General features: G+C 53.9%; 1 protein-coding gene across 4 annotated transcripts in view; it reads right to left on the bottom strand.

The window, feature by feature from the left end:
• The window catches only part of Cbs (cystathionine-beta-synthase), a 16,641-nt gene extending 2,547 nt beyond the window's left edge, over positions 1 to 14,094 (bottom strand). For 2 of the 4 annotated variants that reach the window (XM_004631939.2, XM_023715874.1), the window contains exons 1-15: positions 13,992 to 14,094; positions 11,101 to 11,283; positions 9,550 to 9,656; positions 7,309 to 7,443; positions 6,977 to 7,056; positions 6,751 to 6,885; positions 6,370 to 6,439; positions 5,667 to 5,758; positions 4,806 to 4,931; positions 4,349 to 4,433; positions 3,321 to 3,426; positions 2,360 to 2,437; positions 2,143 to 2,277; positions 1,634 to 1,742; positions 425 to 509 (exon numbers count right to left, since the gene is read on the bottom strand). In XM_004631939.2, the coding sequence (XP_004631996.1) occupies positions 425 to 509; positions 1,634 to 1,742; positions 2,143 to 2,277; positions 2,360 to 2,437; positions 3,321 to 3,426; positions 4,349 to 4,433; positions 4,806 to 4,931; positions 5,667 to 5,758; positions 6,370 to 6,439; positions 6,751 to 6,885; positions 6,977 to 7,056; positions 7,309 to 7,443; positions 9,550 to 9,656; positions 11,101 to 11,270 (1,513 nt within the window). In that variant the 5' untranslated portion in view covers positions 11,271 to 11,283; positions 13,992 to 14,094. The remainder of the gene's footprint in view (positions 1 to 424; positions 510 to 1,633; positions 1,743 to 2,142; positions 2,278 to 2,359; positions 2,438 to 3,320; positions 3,427 to 4,348; positions 4,434 to 4,805; positions 4,932 to 5,666; positions 5,759 to 6,369; positions 6,440 to 6,750; positions 6,886 to 6,976; positions 7,057 to 7,308; positions 7,444 to 9,549; positions 9,657 to 11,100; positions 11,284 to 13,991) is intronic. The other 2 variants (XR_002821244.1, XR_002821245.1) reach the window with 1 other exon arrangement.
• Between the last annotated feature and the right edge of the window lie 5,760 nt (positions 14,095 to 19,854).

Raw genomic sequence — 19,854 nt, 5'->3', positions numbered from 1 at the left:
GAGAGGAGAGGAGAGGAGAGGAGAGGAGAGGGAGCCAGATGCAGTTACAGTCCATGATCTAGCAGGGACTGGGCACCAGGCATGGAGGCTCTGACAGCCTGCAAGATGGGGGCTTCCCTGCAGAGCAAGCCAAGACCAGGAGGGCAGCACCATCCCAGCATCTCCTAGGGGATGTGGGATACAAATGCAGCTCTTTCCGATCCTTCTGGGATTTGCTCATAATCCTTGAAAATGCTGTCACCTGGGAACTTTGGTCCCAGAATGCCTGGGCCTGGGGGACTCCAGATGAACATCCCCAGCCCCCAGGGACAGGTCAGTGCCATCCATTTCCACCTCCCAGCCACCCTGAATGACACAGGCCTGGCTGCTGCCCATGACATGGCCCTATCCCCAGTGAGAACCTGCATATGTGTAAGTCACTCACATTGGATCTGCTTGTGGACTACCAGGGCAAAGTGGTCTATCTCCAGGACATGCGACAGTGTGCCCAGAGTGTCTGTCAGGTGCACCTGCAAGGGAAGCCCCGTCAGCCTGTTCACTGCAGCTCGGGGGCTGTGCGTGCAACCACCAGCCCAGGCTCTGCAGAAAGTAACCCGGGGCATCAAGAGGAGCTGGCAGCCCCCTAGGAGGATCCGACCCAAGAGCTGGTGGGCATAGCACCCCATAAGATGCTCAGATGACCATGGGCAGGAGGAGCCTTGACCACATGTCTCTATGCTGCGACTTCAGTCAAGGCAAAGCCAGCAGGGTAGGAGAGGTGTGCACTGGAAGCACAGCGCTCCCAGGGCCACGCACTTATGTCCCAGACAACACTGCAAGGACTTCCCCTCCAAGGCCTGTGTAGGACAGCATGCAGGGACCTGTCCCAAGAAAGCCCTCAGGGATCTCAAGGGTCCCCTGGGAAATGTCTCCAGGGCTGGACATGCCTGTCCCAGGTGCAGTCACATATAACACCTTGAATGTGCAAAGGACCCACAGAGGTGGGGCAGGGGCTCTCAGGAGGGGAGGGAAAAGCTTTGGGGGTGACAGGCACATTACACGTGCATATTTAGGTCAAAGCCATCATACTGTACAAACTTGACATGGTCAGTGTGTGCAGTTACGCAGAGGAAGACTTCTAGAGACCTGGCGGGCCTGAAACTGGCACCAGCTACAGCTAGCAGATGCCATGCCCCAGATCCTTCCTGGCCACATGGAGTAAAAGCTTCAAAAATGCCAAGGACCTGCATCCTGGGTATCCACTCTGGAAATCCAAGGATGCTGACAATACTTCGAGGGGTATGGATGAGGTATGGTGGAGTCCAGGCCATTGCTAGATTTGGGAAAAACCTGTTGTAACATCCACATTTCCAGGCACCAGGCCTGCTGGGGACAGAAGTCAGATGCTACCTGGGCCCAGGAGAGGGGTCACAGACGCACTCACTGCAGGGCAGCGCTGGCCTTCCCCATAGTCCAGCATGGGTCTAGGAGCATGTGCAGGGGCGAGTAAAGACTACACACTGACTCAGCTATAGGTGACCGAGGGGTCAGCAGAAAGGGTGATGAGGTGCCCCCCTCCCCCTGGGTTGCTCCACTTGCAGAGGGGTGGGCGCCCTAGCCTGGGAATCCCACAGCCTGGCCTGACCATGCATACCGGCTTGAACTGCCTGTAGAGGACTCTGCAGACCTGGTCTGCTGGCCGCACCTTCCCAGCAAGCAGAGACGACAGCATGTTGCCAAGGGTCACCATCCCCAAGATGACCCTGGGGAACAGAGAGGGGAGGGGTAGGAGGTAGCTCAGACTCGCCCACAGCTGCCCTTGGGATCACAGCATCATCCTGGCCAGCTTAGGGCTTCTGGGAATCCAGCCAGTGTCAAGTCCTGTGTGTCTCAGGACAGCTGGTCATCTGGGTAGATGTGGTATGGATTCCTCATGTGACATCCTCAGAATGCCTGGCAACTGCCTCCTGGGCAGTGTCTCAGGGTCCAGAGTTAACACAGCCCCTCCCCTCCGTGGCTGTCCAGGTACAAGGTTTTGAGCACTGTATATAAAGTGACCTTGGGGACTCAGGCTGAGCTGTCCCAACACCAAATCAGAGGGTCCAGCTACAGGCACAACCTGAGAATAGAGCTCTGCCCAGGATGGCAGTGGCAGACACTGACCCGGATTCATCAACCACAGGCGCCTGGTCAAAGCCCTTCTCACGGAGGATTGCGATGGTGTGCTCACATGTGACTGTGGGCAGCACGGTCAGCGGGGCAGACAGGCTCAGCTCCTGGACCCGGAAGTGCCACCACCTGCAGGAGAGGCCAGGATGGGGATGAGCAGCCACAGGTGGGTCTGGGACCACACAGACAGCATCCCTGCCCAGCCTCTCACCAGGGCCTCTTCACGGAGAGTGCCTCTTCCTTCATGAAGCCCTTCTGCAGCATCCATTTGTCACTCAAGAACTTGGACCTGTGGAATCAGAGTGTTACCATGGTCCACCAAGGCCTGCCATGTTCCCGTATACTGAGGGGCACTACGTGCTGGGGTCTGGCATGAACTCCAGACACACCCTGACTGGAATTGTGGCCAGCGAGCATCCTATCCACCAGGCTTGGGGCCTGGGGGATTCTGCACCCCAAGTCCCCTGGGGTCTCTTTGCTGCTCTGCCCCACCTAGCACACATTGCACGCCAGCCAAGTGCACAAGGGAGGTGGGTGTTCTCCAACGCTGCCTGGCAACCTGGCAGGGGCATGCAGATGTGAGTCACCTGACCTGGGAACCCACGTGTGAGCAACCAACAGGGCAGCCAAGGTCAGTCCAGAAACAGATGGGGAGGCCAGGGGGCTGGGAATCCCATCCCTCCCTGTGACTTAGCACTGGGTGACAACAACTTCCTAGTGGCAGCGGAGAAATGTAGACATTGGCAGGAGGACCAGAGCAGCCTGTCACCCTGTGAGTCCAGACCTCAGTGACTAGTGTGTCACAGCAAGTCCTAAGGGACCCTGGCCAGGGTTGTCCCTCAGCTTTCCTGGAGCATGTGGGCAGCCAGTGGGAAGAGCAGTGAGGACAGTGACCCAGCTCAGAGATCTCAGGGGCAGTGACAGCCCCTACAGGCTGGGGCAGGAAGGCGGCTGGAGCGGTGCTACGGCCGTCCTCCATGGACACTGCTGTCCACCTGGGTGTCACGGCAGACATGTGCGAAAACTCTGTAAGGCCTGTGATGAGGTGGGGCTGGCAAGCACACTAGGTCCAGCTGTCCCATCCCTTCTTCTTGCTGGGCTCTTAGTGGAGGCTGTGCAGGCAGCAACCTTGGCCAGGAGGGTCCTGGCCCAGGGGACCAGGGGCGCCTTACATGTAATTCCGCACGGAGTCAGGCAAGATGACCACACAGCGCTGACCCTCCTGAAGCTCCTGGGCAGCCTTCACGGCTATGGCCATGACACTTCCGGAACTTCCGCCTGCCCAGAGCCCTTCAGTTAGACTCAGGTGTGCACCCAGGTGCAAGCACATGTATACGTGAAGTGTGCACACATCCACTGTGTACACATGAACCTGTTCTCCAAGGCTCTGTGTGAACCAGCCCCAGGAGGACCCATCCCTTCCACATCCACATGGGCTCTCAGGTCTTGTGACTCCATGTCCCCAAGGGAACATGAAGGCCTGGAGAGTCCTGAGGCTCCCGCTGGGAGAACTGCTGCCAGGTAATGCCCAGGAGGTTCTAGGTCCACAGCAGATATCCCGGCCCTGAGCTGAGTACCAGGGACAGCCTGTGGTCTTTCACTGCCCAGCTGAGGGCTTGCCAGGCAATGCTAGTGCCACCTTATGCAGTGTCCAAGCAACACTGAAGCAGGGTGCTGCAGCTGCTTCCCAGAGTGACCAGGAGCTCAGCCTACAGAGGTGGGACAGAGCCCAAAGTTCTAACCACTGTGAGAGCACAGCCTTTCTCTGCTAAAGGAATGGGGCCCTGTGGCCCCAAAGACCTGTGGCAGCCTGCAAGGCCAAGGTCTGACGCTCTTAAAGATGGACACAGGCTTCTGAGGACCTGGAGCCCATAGAGCACAAGGTCCCTGTCCCTAGCACAGTTCTGGAAGTTCTTGCTCGATAGGCACTTGGGCACAGTCCTCCCCAGCCCCAGGAGTTCCCCGACAGGCACAGCATGTGACACTTTCAGGGTACATTTGTGTGGTCTGCCATGCACCACAGAGCTAAGCCAAAGTGCTGGGGCCTCTCTACCACGAGCAGAGCAGGGAGCTCAAGCCCAGACAGGCCTCAGGCTCTACAGAGAGCTGAGCTGATGAGAGGCATGGACTCAGCTCCGAGGTCTGCACGAGTGTGCCTGCCCACTGCTGTCCCCACGGGCCAGCCAAGGACTGCACTCACCGCATAGCAGCCCCTCTTGCGCGATCAGCATGCGGGCAAAGGCGAAGGACTCCTCGTCGTTGCTTTTGAACCACTTGTCCACCACCTTGGCGGGACCAGGCCACCTCAGATGAACTCTGTCCAGGCAGCCCCAGCCATGATCCCAAAGGGCACAGCCCAGCCCCGAGGCCCAGACTCCTGGCTGCTAGCCTGGGTCTCTCTGCCCAACCTGTCTGCCAGCCCTACTTCGGCCCACTTCCTGCAGGACCAGGTCCTAAGCATTCCCCCAACCTCACTCTCACTTGCCAGGCCACCCTCGGCTACCCTTCCCTTGGTGCCCTGACTCTTTGCCCACAGCAGGAGGGATGTGAATTTCATTTACCCCATCTCCATTTCAACAGGGCCACTGAACCAGCCCAGGCATCTGGGCTCACTAGATGCAGAGGCGGGATAAAGCTCATACCTTCTGTCAACCTACCGTCCGATCTAGCACAGTGGGGATAAAGTCGTAGCCAATGCCTTCCACCTCATAGGCCGTCCGCTCTGTCTGGTTCAGCTCCTCAGGCTCAGCGAGGATGGACCCCTCAGGATCCACTCCAATGATCTGCAGGGTGGGCAGCTTTAGGGCTCACTCTGGGGATGAAGTCACCAGGACATGTCCAGCCAGTATTACACACGTGCTGGCCATGACCTGCCCATGGGATGCAAATGTTGCTCAGAGGCAGCATGAGGCACCCAGGGCCCACACCCAGAGCATGAGGGCTGTGTGACCAATCTTAAGCCACATCCACCCAAGGAGTCAAAGGACCTCCCAGGGCTCATGTGGGAAGGGCACCCACAGAGACAGCAGGAGCCTTTGGAGACAAGCATAGCTCTGGGCACTAACTTCTTCCCTAGAGGGTGGCAACGCTATCCCAAGAGAAGACAGGCCACCCACCCATCTACCCTGAACCCAACTCCCTAAGTCCCCAGTGGGACAGACTCAGGACACAAGCACCCCTAGGCAAATTTACATTCCCAAATCAGCACATGATGCCTCCAGACCTGGGTCAGGGGCCACCTGTCTATCACTGGGTCATGTGGCTCTCAATGTCATGAGATGTGGGGTTCCCCATTGACCAGGCCTGCTTCCAACCCCCCCAGGTGTGACACATGCTAGCCAGGACAGTGGTGCGACCTGGGTAGACACAGTAGGAAGAGGAGCTTCTGGTTCTGAACAGGGGCCTGACGCCAAGGAGCCGCTGCTGTCCCCTGGGCATGGCGGAAGCCACAGTGAGAAAGCTGGTAGGTCCAGCCCTGCCCCACTCCCGGCTGGGCTGGCTTTTCCAGGGCCACTTACTCTGCAGCTGGGACACTTCTCCTTCAGCTTCCGGGCAATGCCCGTGATGGTGCCACCCGTGCCCACTGAAGCCACCAGCATGTCCAGCTTCCCTGGTGGAGGGGGAGCATTCTCAGGCCAGCCTGGACAGCACAGTGCCACACAGTGCCACCCATGGGTGCAAATACACCCACAGGCAGGTGAGCAAGCTCAGATACTGCTCATTGCAGGCTCTGGCTTGAGCTGCGGCATCAACTTCAGCACCGGGCAGGCAAATCTGAACCAGGTGGTGTCCTGTGTCCAGACAGACTGCTGCTGCCTGTAAAGCTACTGGGCTAACACCAATGCTGATCCCAGGCCAACCAGATTCCAAACAGGAGGCCAAGGAGCCAACCTCTCAGCTGGTGTGCCCCTGCGGGATGAGCAATGAGCACATTCAGGGAATCTCATACAGACACAGAGGGTCAGCTCACTGTGCCTCACCACCCTTGAACATCATAGCTACATGGACCCCCCAACTGAGAGGTCAGTAGCTGCCAGGCCCTGGACCTGCAGCAGCTCCTCAGGGCTGGGGGATGGGCTGGGGGCAAACAGTTTCAACAGGTGTCTGTTACTAAGGCACAGACAGAGGCCCAAAGGAGGGCGGGACACTTCCACTGGGTTTTGAAGGGCGAAGAGGCTCCCAGACAGCCAAGGATATGGGGCAGGAGGGGGCGGTACACACCATCACACTGCTGCAGGATCTCTTCAGCCGTGGTGTCGTAGTGAGTCAGGGGGTTGCTGGCGTTGCGGTACTGTGCAGGAGAGCAAAGGGGTGAGGCTCGGGAGACAGCAGCGTTACTTGCAACAGCACAGCCACAAGGCCACCTGGCAGAGAGGACCCCAGCAGCCCAGGGAGGAGCAGGCTGTCCCCTTGGGCCACCTCAGGACAGTTCTCCAGACCCACAAGTCCAGGGGTAACCAGGATCGAGGCAAAGGGCTACCCCACCTGAGGCCGCTGAGCACAGCTCAACTACCAGCCTGGATCACAGCAAACCCAGAGGGGGCCGCCCCAAGAACACGCCCTTCTAGGGCATAAAGCCAGCCCCCAGAACCGGGGTGTCACCTGATCTAGTATGTGCGAATTAGGGATTTCATTCTTCAGCCGCCATGCCACCCCCACATGCGACTCAGGAGAGTCGAACCTGGCATTGGTGGGGGTCCGCACGATCTCAGCCCCCAAGGCCCGCAGCATATGCACCTGCCGAGAAACAGCACCAGGGGCTTGGCAGGCCTCTTCTCAGCCATCCTCCAGTCGGTCCTGCCCCCAGCCAGGTCCCGCCCCAGCTCACCTTCTCCATGCTCATCTTCTCTGGCATCACAATGATGCAGCGGTAGCCCTTCACAGCTGCTGCCAGCGCCAGTCCGATCCCTGTGCACAGCACACAGAGGGTGAGAAGGGCCCAGCACCTGAAACCCTTCCTGGGACAAGGCCCAGAGTACCGACCTCCCTGCCACCTGGAAGGTCCAGGAGGACCAACACTCCAAGCCCAGCTGTCTAGGAACAGAAGGACTGCCATTCCGCCACCGCCCAGCAGGGATTAGACCCAGGGATCTAGTCCTGCACCCCCTGTATCACTAGGACAAAAGCTGCGCCCAGGGTCAAGCTACCCTGGGCACCCACCTGTGTTCCCAGACGTGGGCTCGATGATGGTGTCACCGGGTTTCAGGGTCCCATCTCGCTCAGCATCCTCGACCATCCTCAGGCTGATGCGATCCTTCACACTCCCACCCGCACTGTAAAACTCACACTTGGCCACTGGGGACCAGAAATGATTCACAAGATGAGAACTGACCCCAGCCGGTTCCCGCTGATCCCACCACCTGGTTCAGTGCTTGTCAGTCAGAGCACAGCCACCTGTCCATACTGCCTCCCTCCTCTGAAGTCGGGTGCCTACTGATCACAGTTGTTACCCCACAGCCCACTAGCCCTGAAGACCAAACAGCATCTCAGGGAATGAGAAGGCTGCACAGGGAGCCCCACCTGATGAATGGGCCAGAGAATGTTTCCCCAGGTGAGGATGACCCAACAGTCACAGGAAAGGCTTGCAGGGGCAGCCTGACTGGAACCTCCAACACAGCACAGCTACCCGCTGCACCCAGATGCCAGCCACAGTGCTCTGTGCCCTCATCCCCAAACCCCTTCCTCACACCATTGGCCCTAGTGTCCTCACCTAGAGGAAAGGCCCCTCCTCACAGAAGTCATTCTTTTCTTTTCTTTTCTTTTCTTTTTATGTATTTAATACAGGGTCTACAGGGTCTCAATACGTAGACTGGACTTGTAGTGATCCTCCTGTTTTCAGCCTCCCAAGTGCTGGGATTACAGGCATGCACCACCACGCCCAGTCTCAATCACCATCAGGCTGGTACTGCACACCAGGGATCAAACTCCCCGGAGAAGTCATTCTTATAGGGAGGGATCCTGCATTGCACCAAAGCTGATCTTAGTACCCTAAACACCCACAAGCTACCTCCCTTGGCTTGGCTCTCTCTCTCTCTCTCTCTCTCTCTCTCTCTCTCTCTCTCTCTCTCTCTCTCTCCCCATCCCCTTTTTCTTTGGCCCTTTCTCTTCTTTTCTTTTTTTCTTTTATTCCCAATACTAGGGTTGAACCTAGGGCCTTCCTGAGCTATATTCCCAGCCTTTTGCATTTTGAGATGAGGGTAGGGCTCTAACTCGAGATCCTCCAGCCTCAGCCTCCCACAGGGCTGGGATTAGAGGCATGTGCTGCCACACCTGGCTTTATCCTTCTTTTTGAAAACCACCAGACTTCCCCAGAAATGAGCAGAGGTGCGATGCGCCTGGCCCTGCTGCATCTCCCCAGTGACAACATCAAAACTACCTGAGCTGGGCTGTCTGTTTGGAAAGTGGGCACACAAGCCCACCCCAGCTGCTTCAGCCTTCATCCTCATCCAGTGGTGACCCCCCTCCCTTCTTCAGAGATGCAGGGCGGGGGGAGAGGAGGACCAGGCCTCGAGGCCCCGTCTGTGAGCCTCCAAGCTCCCAATGCTAGAACTTTGGCTCCCTCGAGGCCCAACCTGAGCCCTAACCTGACTCCCACTTTTTTTGTGTGTGGCTTTATTTATTTATTGTTTCTTTTTTTAAATTGAGAAATAAATATGAATGAGACAGTTTCACAGCTGATTAATAGGACAGTTTTGATAGTCAATACACTGTACATTGTTATCTTCTTAGTGGTTATCCATAGTACAAGAAGCAGACAGGATATCCTGTCCAAACACTGTTAGTACACCTCTTTCTTCTCATTGAATTAAGAGAAAGTAGCTGTAAATTTATCCTAACTATTTTGTATATATAAATACAAAATGATCTTTCCTTTGTATCCTTTTTTTTTTTTTTTGTCCTGTCAGAGGTGAATATTCTATTGGCATCTAAATACTATAGGTGTTTGAATTCAACTAAACAATCTAACACTGCTGACTCCCACTTGAAGGACCTCTCTTTGTCCCCCAGGTGTCTTGAGTAAACATGTCCCAAACGAAGTCCCTGGTGCCCTTGCCTCTCCTCAGCCCACAGGACACCATGAGCCTACTCCTTGCCAGCCCCTCCTGGTCCTTGGGGCTCTGGTGATGGGGCTGCTGGGCCTGAAAGCCTGCTCTGAAAATCTTCATGGACCATCCTTTAGGCCAGCCCAGCCAGTTGGAGGGGGCCCTCTATCACCCCAACACCACACCCTAGCTTTTTCTTCCCACAGGGAACCTGAGTGAAGTGCTTTTAACCACTAGAGCTTTTCAGCCCCTCCTCCAAGCACCCCCAGGGCCTTGGTCACAACCTAGCCTAGAAGTGGGGGAGGAGAGGGAAGATGGGGATGGGGAGGAAGGGGGGAGGAGCGCTTCCAATACTCACAGAGCTCACACTTGAGGCCTGCCTTCTTCCCGATCTTATTGATTCTGACCATTGGGGTGTTCCCAATGTTGCTCAGAATATCTGGCAGAATTTTTGGAGATTCTGGCCTAAAACAGAGAGGAGTCCGTAATATTCAAGTAACAAAACAAAACAACAGTTAATCCTCCCTTGTTTGCTTTGGCTGTCCTTTGCCACCATGAGCTGTTTCTCCTCTGTGATGCCCCTCTTGCAAGCCATCCTGCCTTGCAGTCAGCCATTTATGGACTGAAACCTCTACAAACTGTGGGATAAATACTCCCCTCCCACTCCATAAAAAAGTAACAGTTAATCCACTTTGGCAGTCCATGCATATTTTTAAAACCAAGCACCAAAGTATTGGCTATAAGAAGGGATCTGGCTGGTCACACAAACCCATGCATGGGATAAAGTGACACTGTAAACACATCTAAACACACATATGTGCACCCAGAAAACTCAAATAATAAAAGCCGGGTGTTATGGTACACACTTGTCCTCCCAGCACTTGGGGAGGCTGAGGCAGGAAGACCTTAAGTTCTAGCCCAGCCAGGGCAACTTAGTGATTTAGTGAGAGCTTGTCTCAAAACAAAAAAATAAGCCAGGCACAGTAGCACATACTGTAATCGGGAGGCTGAGGCAGGAGGATTTCTGGGAATCTGAGGCCAGCCTGGGCTACATAATGAGTTCAAGGCCAGCATGAACTGCAAAAAGAGACCCTATCTCAAACAAACAACAGGATTAAACATTCAAAAAGTACTGAGGATGCAGTTCAGTGCAGAGGCCCTGAGTTCAACCCCCAGCACCACAAAAACAACCCAGATATCGTGATGCTGTGGTCATTGTTGTGTTAAAATTATTTACTGGTGAAAATGTTAAAGCACACGTTGAGTTTGAGCAGAGACTGAGGTTCTTCTCATTAGAAACTTATTTCTGGAATTCCAGTCCTCCAGTTCCTGCATCTGAGTGAGACACCTCTAGTCCTGTCCTTTTGTGGCCAGCCGCTAGAGCTGTGACTGCTCTGTGGTGACTACACCCAGGCAGCCCTTGCTGAATGAGTTGGTGATGGTGCCCACAGCTCAGGCTTTATTCAGTGACTTAACAAGGCAGGCTGTCCCCAAGAGCTACCTGCTCACATCTTTTCAGTGACTGGTCAGGTATGAGTGCTTGGGCACAACCACCAATCGTTCAGCAAGGGCTGTCTCATGTCCCTATCTTGCTGGGCACTGACCTAAGTGCTGGGCTGTGCAGCAGACAGCCTCAGCCTCTTTGGGCCTGCCTGGGTCTCTAAGGTGATCCAGGAAACCCAGGAGATCCCAACGAGGACCCCACCCTGCATCCCCTGGCTCTGCGGCTTCCAGGTATCACAGTCTCCCACCACCCAACAATTGTGGCCCAACACTTCAGCTCCTAGGTGCAGATCCCAAAACCAGAAGCAGGTATTTGGGAACCCATGGGCACAGCAGTACCATTCTTCACATTGCCACCAGGTACTCATTGTATCTACCACTTCTAGGATAAACAACAGAGACTCACAGGTTGGTGTGGTGATGCGGGGAGTCAGTGACGGGCCTGCCCAGGTGCCAGGTGCACCTGCTCGGGGTGTCAGGCCGGATCCATAGGCGCTCCTTGTCCCCTGTGTGCCCCCCTGAGAGGCGGGAGCATGCTGTAGGGCCGCCCTCTGCCTCGGGTGTCTCTGAAGGCATGCTGGATCTGTGTCTGGGAGGGTGAGAGTTCAGGTTGTGGCTGGCCAACTCCAGGGACTCCGGGTCACCCAGTTCCAGGTAAGAGCTGGCTCAGACACTCTGACTCCACTGCTCCTCTGCAGCTTGGCCCTTTCCCAGGATAAACATAGGACTACCCTGTGGCCCAACAATTCAGCTCCTGGGTGCAGATTTCAAAACTGGAAGTAGAGGGGCCGGGGAGTTGGCTCAGTGAAATAAGCACTTCCTTGGCAAGCGCAAGGGTCTTTTTCGGTTCCACCAAAAAAAAAAAAAAAAGCTCAAAACTGGAAGTAGATATTTGGAAACCCATGGGCACAGCAGTACCATTCACTGCAGTCAGAAGGTGGAGCAACCCACAGCCACCAATGGGTGATAGATATGCAAACATATAGTCCACCCCTGCTATGGAATATTATTCAGCCCTAAAAAGGAAAGGAGTCCTGATATGTGCTACATCATAAATGAAGACATCACAGTATGAAGTCAATCACAGAAAGGACAAGTATTGTGGGATTCCATGGTCTGTCATATATGAGTACCCAGAACTAGAAAATTCGAACAGAAAGCATAGAGAGCCACATGTGGAGCAGACCTGTAATCCTATGCACTCAAGAGGCCAAGGCAGGAAATTTCAAGGCCAGCTTGGGCAACTTAAGGAGATTTATCTCTAAGTAAAATGAGAAAGGGGACATAGCTCAGGAATAGAGCACAGAGTGTTTAGCATCTGTGAGACCTTAGGCTCAATTTCTAGAATCACTGGAAAAAGAAAGGACACAGTTAGGTGAGGGGAGGCAGAGCAGTTGTTTAGTCGTACAGAGGTTTAGCTGGGAATGATGAATGGCAGTGTACAGGGACAAATGACACCTATAACCCCCTCTCTGCACTCAATAGTTCTACATCCTGGGATTGGACAAGCAGATGAGAAACATTCAGTGGGAGAGGGTCGCCCAGCACACCGAGCCTGGGTTCCAGCCCCAGCACCAAACACTCACACCCAGAGAAGAGCGTGTGTGTGCTGAACACATGCAGACAGGCGTATACTAGGGCTTGTGAGCAATCCAGAGAAGGCTGGAAGCGCACGGGCATGTGCGCAGGCTTGTGAACTCTGTACTGTTGCAAGTACTGTTTGGGGTCCTTTGGCCACACCCCAATACAGAGGGGCCGTGTATTTACCCACAAGGCTTTTTGTTTCTTTGTGTGTGTGTGTGTGTGTGTGTGTGTGTGTGTTTGATGAAGAGTCTATGTAGTTCTGGTTGGCCTTGAACTCACTGTGTAGTCAACCCTGACCTTGAACTTGGGGCTAGTTTCCTGCTTCATCTTCCTGAGTGCTAGGATTACAGGTGTGCAACAGCATGCCCAGCTCACCCACAGTTTAAAAAAAACTTTTAAACCCTAAAACACAACAAAGAAAAACAGATCCTCCTACTCTTCCCAAAGGAGGCCAACTGCTCGGTGCCCAAAGAGGGCACTCCCCCGCCACAAGGCTGACGAGAAAGCAGTGTGGACACAGCTTGCTGCAGACACAGGTGGCCCTGTGCTCAGTTTTGGCATTTAGCCTTGCCTGGGCACAGTCCCCAGGACATGAGATTAGGCATCTTGGAAAATTTGAGAGAGAGACAGAGAGAGAGAGAGAGAGAGAGAGAGAGAGAGAGAGAGAGAGAGAGAGAGAGAGAGAGAGAGGCAGGAGGCTCCTAGGGAATCCTTCCTGGGATGTGTCTCCCCTTCTGGGGACACTGTATGAATGTCGCCAACCTTCATCATACAGGCCTGAGTTGGCCCCTCTGCAATCTCTTCCTCCAACCTCACATTCAACAGGCAAACCCAGTCCCCAGCTAGTCACCAAGTCACTCAGCACATTGCTGTCTCAGGACCTCACTGTGAAAGCCTGAAGGAGGTGGGAGGGGAGGCTGTCTCTCCCACAGAAAGGGATGGCAGGGCAAGGAAGGAATGGGGGAGCAAGAGCCTCCCTTAGCAATGCTGTTTGCCTACAAATCGTTGCAATTTTGCGATTCACGGGGGAGAGGGCACCTGGGAGGCCTTGGCATCTGGAACCTATCAGAGACCCTACTTTGGACCTAATTTTTCCCAGAGAAATGCGCCCATTTTCAGGTTTTCGAGTCCCTCCAGAGACACCCAACGCTGTGACCGTCCTCCTCCCCAACTTTAACAAGCCCAGTGTAAGCGGAAGAGCCCATCCGATGGCACCCGCACTGTTTTCAAGCCCTGGAAGCCCCTGCACCCGCAGGCGGGTCCCCCCACTCCGCGGAACCGAGCCCACCCGCGGCTCCGGCTCCTAGCCAGGCATCCCGGGCAGTTGTCCCCTTGCCGCTCTAGGGCGCCCCGCACCCGTCCAGTGAGGCTCGGCGGGCGGGCCGAGCTAGTGGTGCCCCTTGGAGATCTTCAGGTGGGAAGTCGAGGCCCCATGGAGCCCCAGGGAGGGCGCCGGGAGGGTCTGCAATGCACTGAGGACCTGCAGGGCCCCGGGGAAACGGGCGCACGCCCCGCGGAGCTGGGGAGCGGGGGGATGTCCGAGGCTGGGTCGCGGTGGACGCCGCGGTCGCGGTCAGGTACCTGCTCCGCTTGCGGGGTCTAGAGGGTGCACCTTAGCACCGGGTGGGAGTGTGCACCAGGGTGACCGCGGACCTGGGCATGGACCTCGAGTGGGTGGCAGGATCCAGGTCGGGGTAGGGGTCAAGGGCTCACCTGTGCGCAGGGCGGGGATGGTGAGGAGCAACCCAGACAGCTGCGGAGCGAAGGCTTCGACCCGAGCTACAGTGCTGTCCTTACCACGCGGGGGTGGACGCGATTGTCCCGGCGCCGGGGGCGGAGGCCCTGCACCAGCCAATCCAAGACGGAGGTGCCCGCCCAGCCCCTACCCACCCACCTGGCCGCCCCCGCCCCCACCCATTTGCCCCGCCCCTACTCCCTCACTTCTGGCTGTTCTTGACCCTAGCTGCCCGCCTGCCGGATCTTCCAGCCACCCCTTCTCATCTCATCCCCATCCTGCTCTCACCTCATCCCACTCCCCATTTCACTCCCGCCTTGCCCCGCACCCACTTCCACCTACACACTGCCTCCTATCCCGCCCTCTGGAGCCCCAGTCTGGACCTGACCCCTGCCTGAGCCTAGGTCCCAGACCCCTGACTTCCCAACCCGCCTTCTCATGGGCGCTGTGTCCTTGCAGGACTTGGGCCATCTGAGCAGCCCCTGCCCTTGGGGTTTAAAAGCGGGTGTGGAGCGTACCTGCAGTCACAGCAGCGGAGGGACTGAGGCAGGAGGATCCCAGTGAGTTAGAGGACAACGTGGGCTACACAATGAGTTCAAAGCCAGCCTGAGCTACTGTCGTGGTTTGGGGTGTTTGCAGGGGGAACAATATAATACAGGACTCATTTTATAATATTATTTTATAAGAGATCACCCAGAATCATATACAAGAAGTGCAGAAAAAGACCAAAAGTCAGTGGAAGCTAGGAAGTCTGTGGCAGAAGGGTGAAGGATCTATACCATCAGGCTAAGGGATCTGAACTAGAGTCAGAAACCAACACTAAAGGTAAGCACCAAAGCTCTGCCAAAAGAACCACAACTGTCCTTAGCCACAGTGAGGTCTTGAGCTCCTCCTGCTGTGAGGAAAGCTGAGTTCCCATCAGGAAAGCCAATGAGACAAGCTTCTCCACGAGGCCGAGCAGTGCACCATCTTGCCCTCTGGAGCCAGGAAGCGATGCTCAAGAGGAGGACCAGAGCTCCGCCAGAGTTCATCAGGAAAGCCAGCATGACAAGGTCCTCCAGCAGAATGGCTCAAGAGAACTAGGGGCTTCCAACAGCTCCAACAGCTTCTCCAAACAGCATCCCTAACAGGGTTTCAGCAACTTCTCCTATTCTGCTTTTTTTGGTTGTTGTTGTGCTGGGGATTGAACTCAGGACTTTGTACTTGCCAGGCAGGTGCTTCTGCTACCGAGCTATCTCCCCAGTTCCCTATTCTGCCTTTTATGCTGCTGGCAGTACCCCTCAGGTGGCATCTCACACCCAGCACCATGCTCAATCAATTCAGCTAAGTGTAGTAAACTAACCGCCAGTTATGTAAGGAGACCTTGTCTCTCTCTCTCTCTCTCTCTCTCTCTCTCTCTCTCTCTCTCTCTCTCACACACACACACACACATACACACACACACACACACACACGTAAAAAAGGGAGAAGGGTGAGACCAGGGGAGGAGGGGGAAGGGGAGAGCAAGACCAGAGAGGAAGAAGAGGAAAGAAGGAGGAGGAAGAGGAAGAACAATGGGTTTGTGGTTAGTTCAGGACCCGAGGCTTTATGAGGGATTCCAGTCCCTCCCGCAGTCCTTAGGTGGCTGGCAGGTGACAGTACTCTAAGGCGACCCAATATCCCTAATCCTAAGCATTACACTCCAAGGAGCTAACTTGCTATACTCCAACCCATGGCTGATGGGTGGCCCTTGACCACCTAGGATCTAGGAGGAATGAAGATGACTGAGGTGTGTGGGAGGGTGGGAGGGTGGGGGGTTCTGATAGGACAGCACACATCAGTGAGCAGTGTGGGGATAGTCCCTTGGCACGGTGACTGTGCCAGCTCTGGGAGGAAGGTCTGGGCTAAACACCACCGTGGCAGGTGTGGAGATAGGGTCAGAGCAGCAGAAGGTTAGCAGGCTGGACGTAGCCAGGTCAGGACAGAGTGCGGGCCAAGGCCAGGACCTGAGTTTTAGCTGAGTGAACTGGGGGAAGGGTTTCCAGCTTTGATCTGCTCTGAACTTTTATTTTCAGGCTAGGGATGGAACGCCACTCCCCAAGCCTCTTAGGAAGTGTGCTACAATCCTTTGAATTACTATTATTAATATTATTATTTTAGGTGCTAAAAGTATAGAGAACAGAAGGGATTCCCAGGCACTGTCTTCCCAGGGTCTCAGTGTTAATGACCCCTCAATCTCTGGCCCCTGGAAGGGTGGCTTTATTTGGAAATCACACCTTTGAGAATGTAACCCAGTGAGAACAGAGCTTATTGTTGGGTCAGGGCCAATCGATTGTTGCTCTTGGAAGAGAGGGATTTGGATGCTGGGAGGGAGGAGAGCCCTTGTGAGGACCCGGGTGGCTTAGTTGAGTCAGGCTGGACCAGATGCCAGGAGCTGTCCTGGAGCCTTCAGAGAGAACCTGGGTGGCTACTAGTCAAGGAGGTGGGGGGTGATAAATGTATGTTCAAAGTTTCAGCCACTCAAACATTTGGTAATCTGTTAAAGCAGCCCAGATAGTTACATGTTCAAAATTTTTTATGTAATTTCAGCCAGGGGTGATGGTGCATACTTATAATCCCAGTACTCTGGGAAGTGGAGGCAGGAGCCTCAAGATTACAACCTGGGAAATTTAGTGGCTTAGCAATACTCTGCCTCAAACTGAAAAGATCTGGGAAGTAGCTCAGTGTGAAAGCCCTGGATTCAATTCTCAGCGCCACTCCTTACCCACCAAAGAAAAGAAAAAAACAAAACATGATTTTGGCAAGAACAGTGTGAAGTGTTACTGAGTCCCATTATCAAATTCTCCAAATATTAATATTTCTGATATTGCTCTTGGAAGAGCTGTCCCTCTCCACACCACGCCCTGTCTGTGTGGTTTCTGTGTCATCCCAAGCAATGCTTTTTTACCCCTCATTTTCTGAAAATAAAGAATCATGGTCCATACCATTGGGGTTGGGAGCCAGCACTGCGGTGAGACCACCTCTGCCCTCCAGGCCCTACACCTTGCCACTGGCCCCTGCAGTACCCCTCCCAGCAAATCCCCAGAGGAGCGCTGTGATCAGGGGTCCTGGTTTTCATCCCTAATATTTATGACAATTCCTTAGTCTCTCCTTGTATTTCTAGGCATCCGCAGAGCTGGAGCATTACAGGCTGGACATTGTAAAATATTTTTGACTTTGACTTGGCTGATATTTCCCACTGGATGAGGTATCTTGTGTAGGGGGGGACTGGAGACTGAGCCCAGGGATTTCATGGTGAACTACATCTGCAGCCCTTCTTATTTTTTACTTTGGGGTAGGGTCTCTCTAAATTGTCTAGACTGTGCTCAGACTTGCAGTCCTCCTGCCTCAGCCTCCAGAATGCTGGGATTACAGTGTGCACAACCACGCCTTGCTGGGATGATGCACTTTGGCAAGAGAGGCTGCCAATCGGTGTCAGGCTCACACAGCCCGTCTCCTTGATGGCTACATTAACTTTGGTCCTCTGGGTAAGGTGTGGCTGTCAATTTTCTTCATTGTGAAGTTACCAGATTGCTACCTGTGATTAATAAGTATCTTATGGGAGACTTTATAACCCTGGAGCTCTGCTGTAACTTAGCCACTTTTTACTTTCTTTGTTATGTTTATGGCAGTTGAACCCAGGCCTTTTCACTGAGCTACATCCTCAGCCCTTTTTATACTTTTTATTTGGAGACAGGATCCCAGTAAATTGCCCAAGCTGGGCTAGGACTTGTGATCCTTCCATCTCAGCCTCTCAGATGGCTGGGATTACAGGTGTGTGCCACCACACCTGGTTTATTACTCTGTGTTTAACACTTACTGATGAATTGTCTGAATTTTTCTTAACACAGTTGCTGTGTGGTCACTTCTCTAGGCTCACCATTCCACCCACCTGTGTTCCTGGCACTGCATTTAGGAACAGGACTCTATTTATTGATTTATTGTTATTATTATTATTTTGAGACAGGCCACACTATGCTGTTCAGACTGGCCTTGAACTCACAATGATCTGATGGAGACCGCTATGAAGTGTCTCTGAGGAGGACTTAAATTAACCAGTTGGCTTTCCACTGTTTGCTTGTGAGTCTGTCCAAGGCCTTAGGCAGCTTTTCTGGAGATGAGCAGCAGACCCATAGCAAGGGAACCTCTGTGAGTCACTGGTCCCTGCTGAGGCCTATAATGGTGGGTGAAGCTGTGAAGCCTCAAAGGACAAGATAAGGTCATGGCCAAGGACACCTGGGTCCAGCATCAACTAAATAAAGACTGCATCCTCAGGCATCTTGCTGCTGAAGCATACCTTCCTAGAGTTAGCATAGTAGCTCTCCTAAATTTATGTAATGCCTTACCTGGAGAAGTCCTGGAGTGGTTCCCACTCTTCCTGAGCATTCCCCTCCCTTGTTGTGATGACTAAATAAACACGGACTGCCCAGAGAAGATCTTGATCTTGGCCCTAGAGAATTTCCAATTCTTTGAGAGGGTTTTGATCCTCTTAACACCCTGAAATCATTCCTTTTTTTATTTAGCCTTCACCATCCACTTGTTTGGGAGATTACAGACATGATTGGTCTACAATAACTAAGGGATGATATTAGCCCAATAGTGATCCTCCTATTTCAGCCTCCTGAGTTCTGGGGTTACAGCGATGTGCCACCACGCCTGGCAGAATGGTACTATAGATGGAGACAAGGGTTTTTAAAGAGACAGTTATGCTAAAAGGCGATCAGTGGGACTGGAGACACAGGGAAGACCCTGCTACTGTGTGGTGGATCTGACTGGTAGACTGCAAGTTCTTGTGTGCGCCTAGCAATGAATTGCAAAGCATATACAAGGTGGAGGAAAAGTGGCTATGTTTGTGAAGGTCATGAACAGAAAAGTGGATGGCCAAAAGGCACATTGCAAGCTGTCCTGATAGGTGAGGCTGTGGGTCTCGAGAAAAGACAGGAATGAAAGGGCTCCCGCATGCCTTGGTCTGGGCTTTTGCAGAAGGCTCCTACAGTGACAGTGATGTTCCGAGCTCTGGGGATAAAAGGAAGAGATTAGGGAGGGCTGGCCTGAGGGTGGTGCTTGAGCTGAGCTTGTCTGGGTGCAGCAGAGTGACTTCTGCAGCCCCCAGGATCCTGTCTGTTCTAATCATGCAAGGACACACAGACATGGCAATCTGGGCCAGCGAGAGGCCTTGAGGGCCTTGGTCTCAAACCCCCAGCCCCTGGCACTGTGGGGCAAGAGTTTCTACTCTGAGGCCCTTGGTCTATGACTTCACTGCAGCTGCCCTGAGGCAATAGCCTTGTTCCCTCAGGTTAGTGCATGAGCTAACTCAGGAGTAAGACTGGCCTACCAGGCATCCGGGTCCTCAAGTGGAACCAAACCTCTTGGGCTTCCCGTCCCTTGCAGGTATAACTTTTTGTTTCGGTACAGATAAGACCACAGCTCTGTCCTGTAAGCAGAGTTTGTGTCAGTCTCCTTACAGAATTTATAAGGCTATCTTCCCCCAATTAAGTCATTAACTCTTTTGTCTTGTTTCTGGACCCCCACCAAATGTGTAAAACAAGAGTCCTACCTTTGTGCTAATGCTCAGCTGGCTTGGACAGCAGAGGGTCAAGCTGAGCCGGTATGCCCCTGAAACTTGATAAATCCTTTTTCCACACTGATCTCTCTGATCACATGGATTCTGCAATGGTCCTGGACCCTCTGGCAGCACTTGCACATGCGGTAATGAACACAACGCATGTGTGTCATTCTCCATATGGGAACCTCTAGGCACAGAGAGCCCCGACTTGCCATGATTCCGTCAGTTCCAAATCAAATAGCAGAGCTTATTTTAGT

This window comes from Octodon degus, unplaced genomic scaffold (assembly GCF_000260255.1).
Source record: "Octodon degus isolate 3935 unplaced genomic scaffold, OctDeg1.0 scaffold00045, whole genome shotgun sequence".
Lineage (NCBI taxonomy): Eukaryota > Metazoa > Chordata > Mammalia > Rodentia > Octodontidae > Octodon > Octodon degus.
This window is presented reverse-complemented; position numbering and strand designations above follow the sequence as displayed.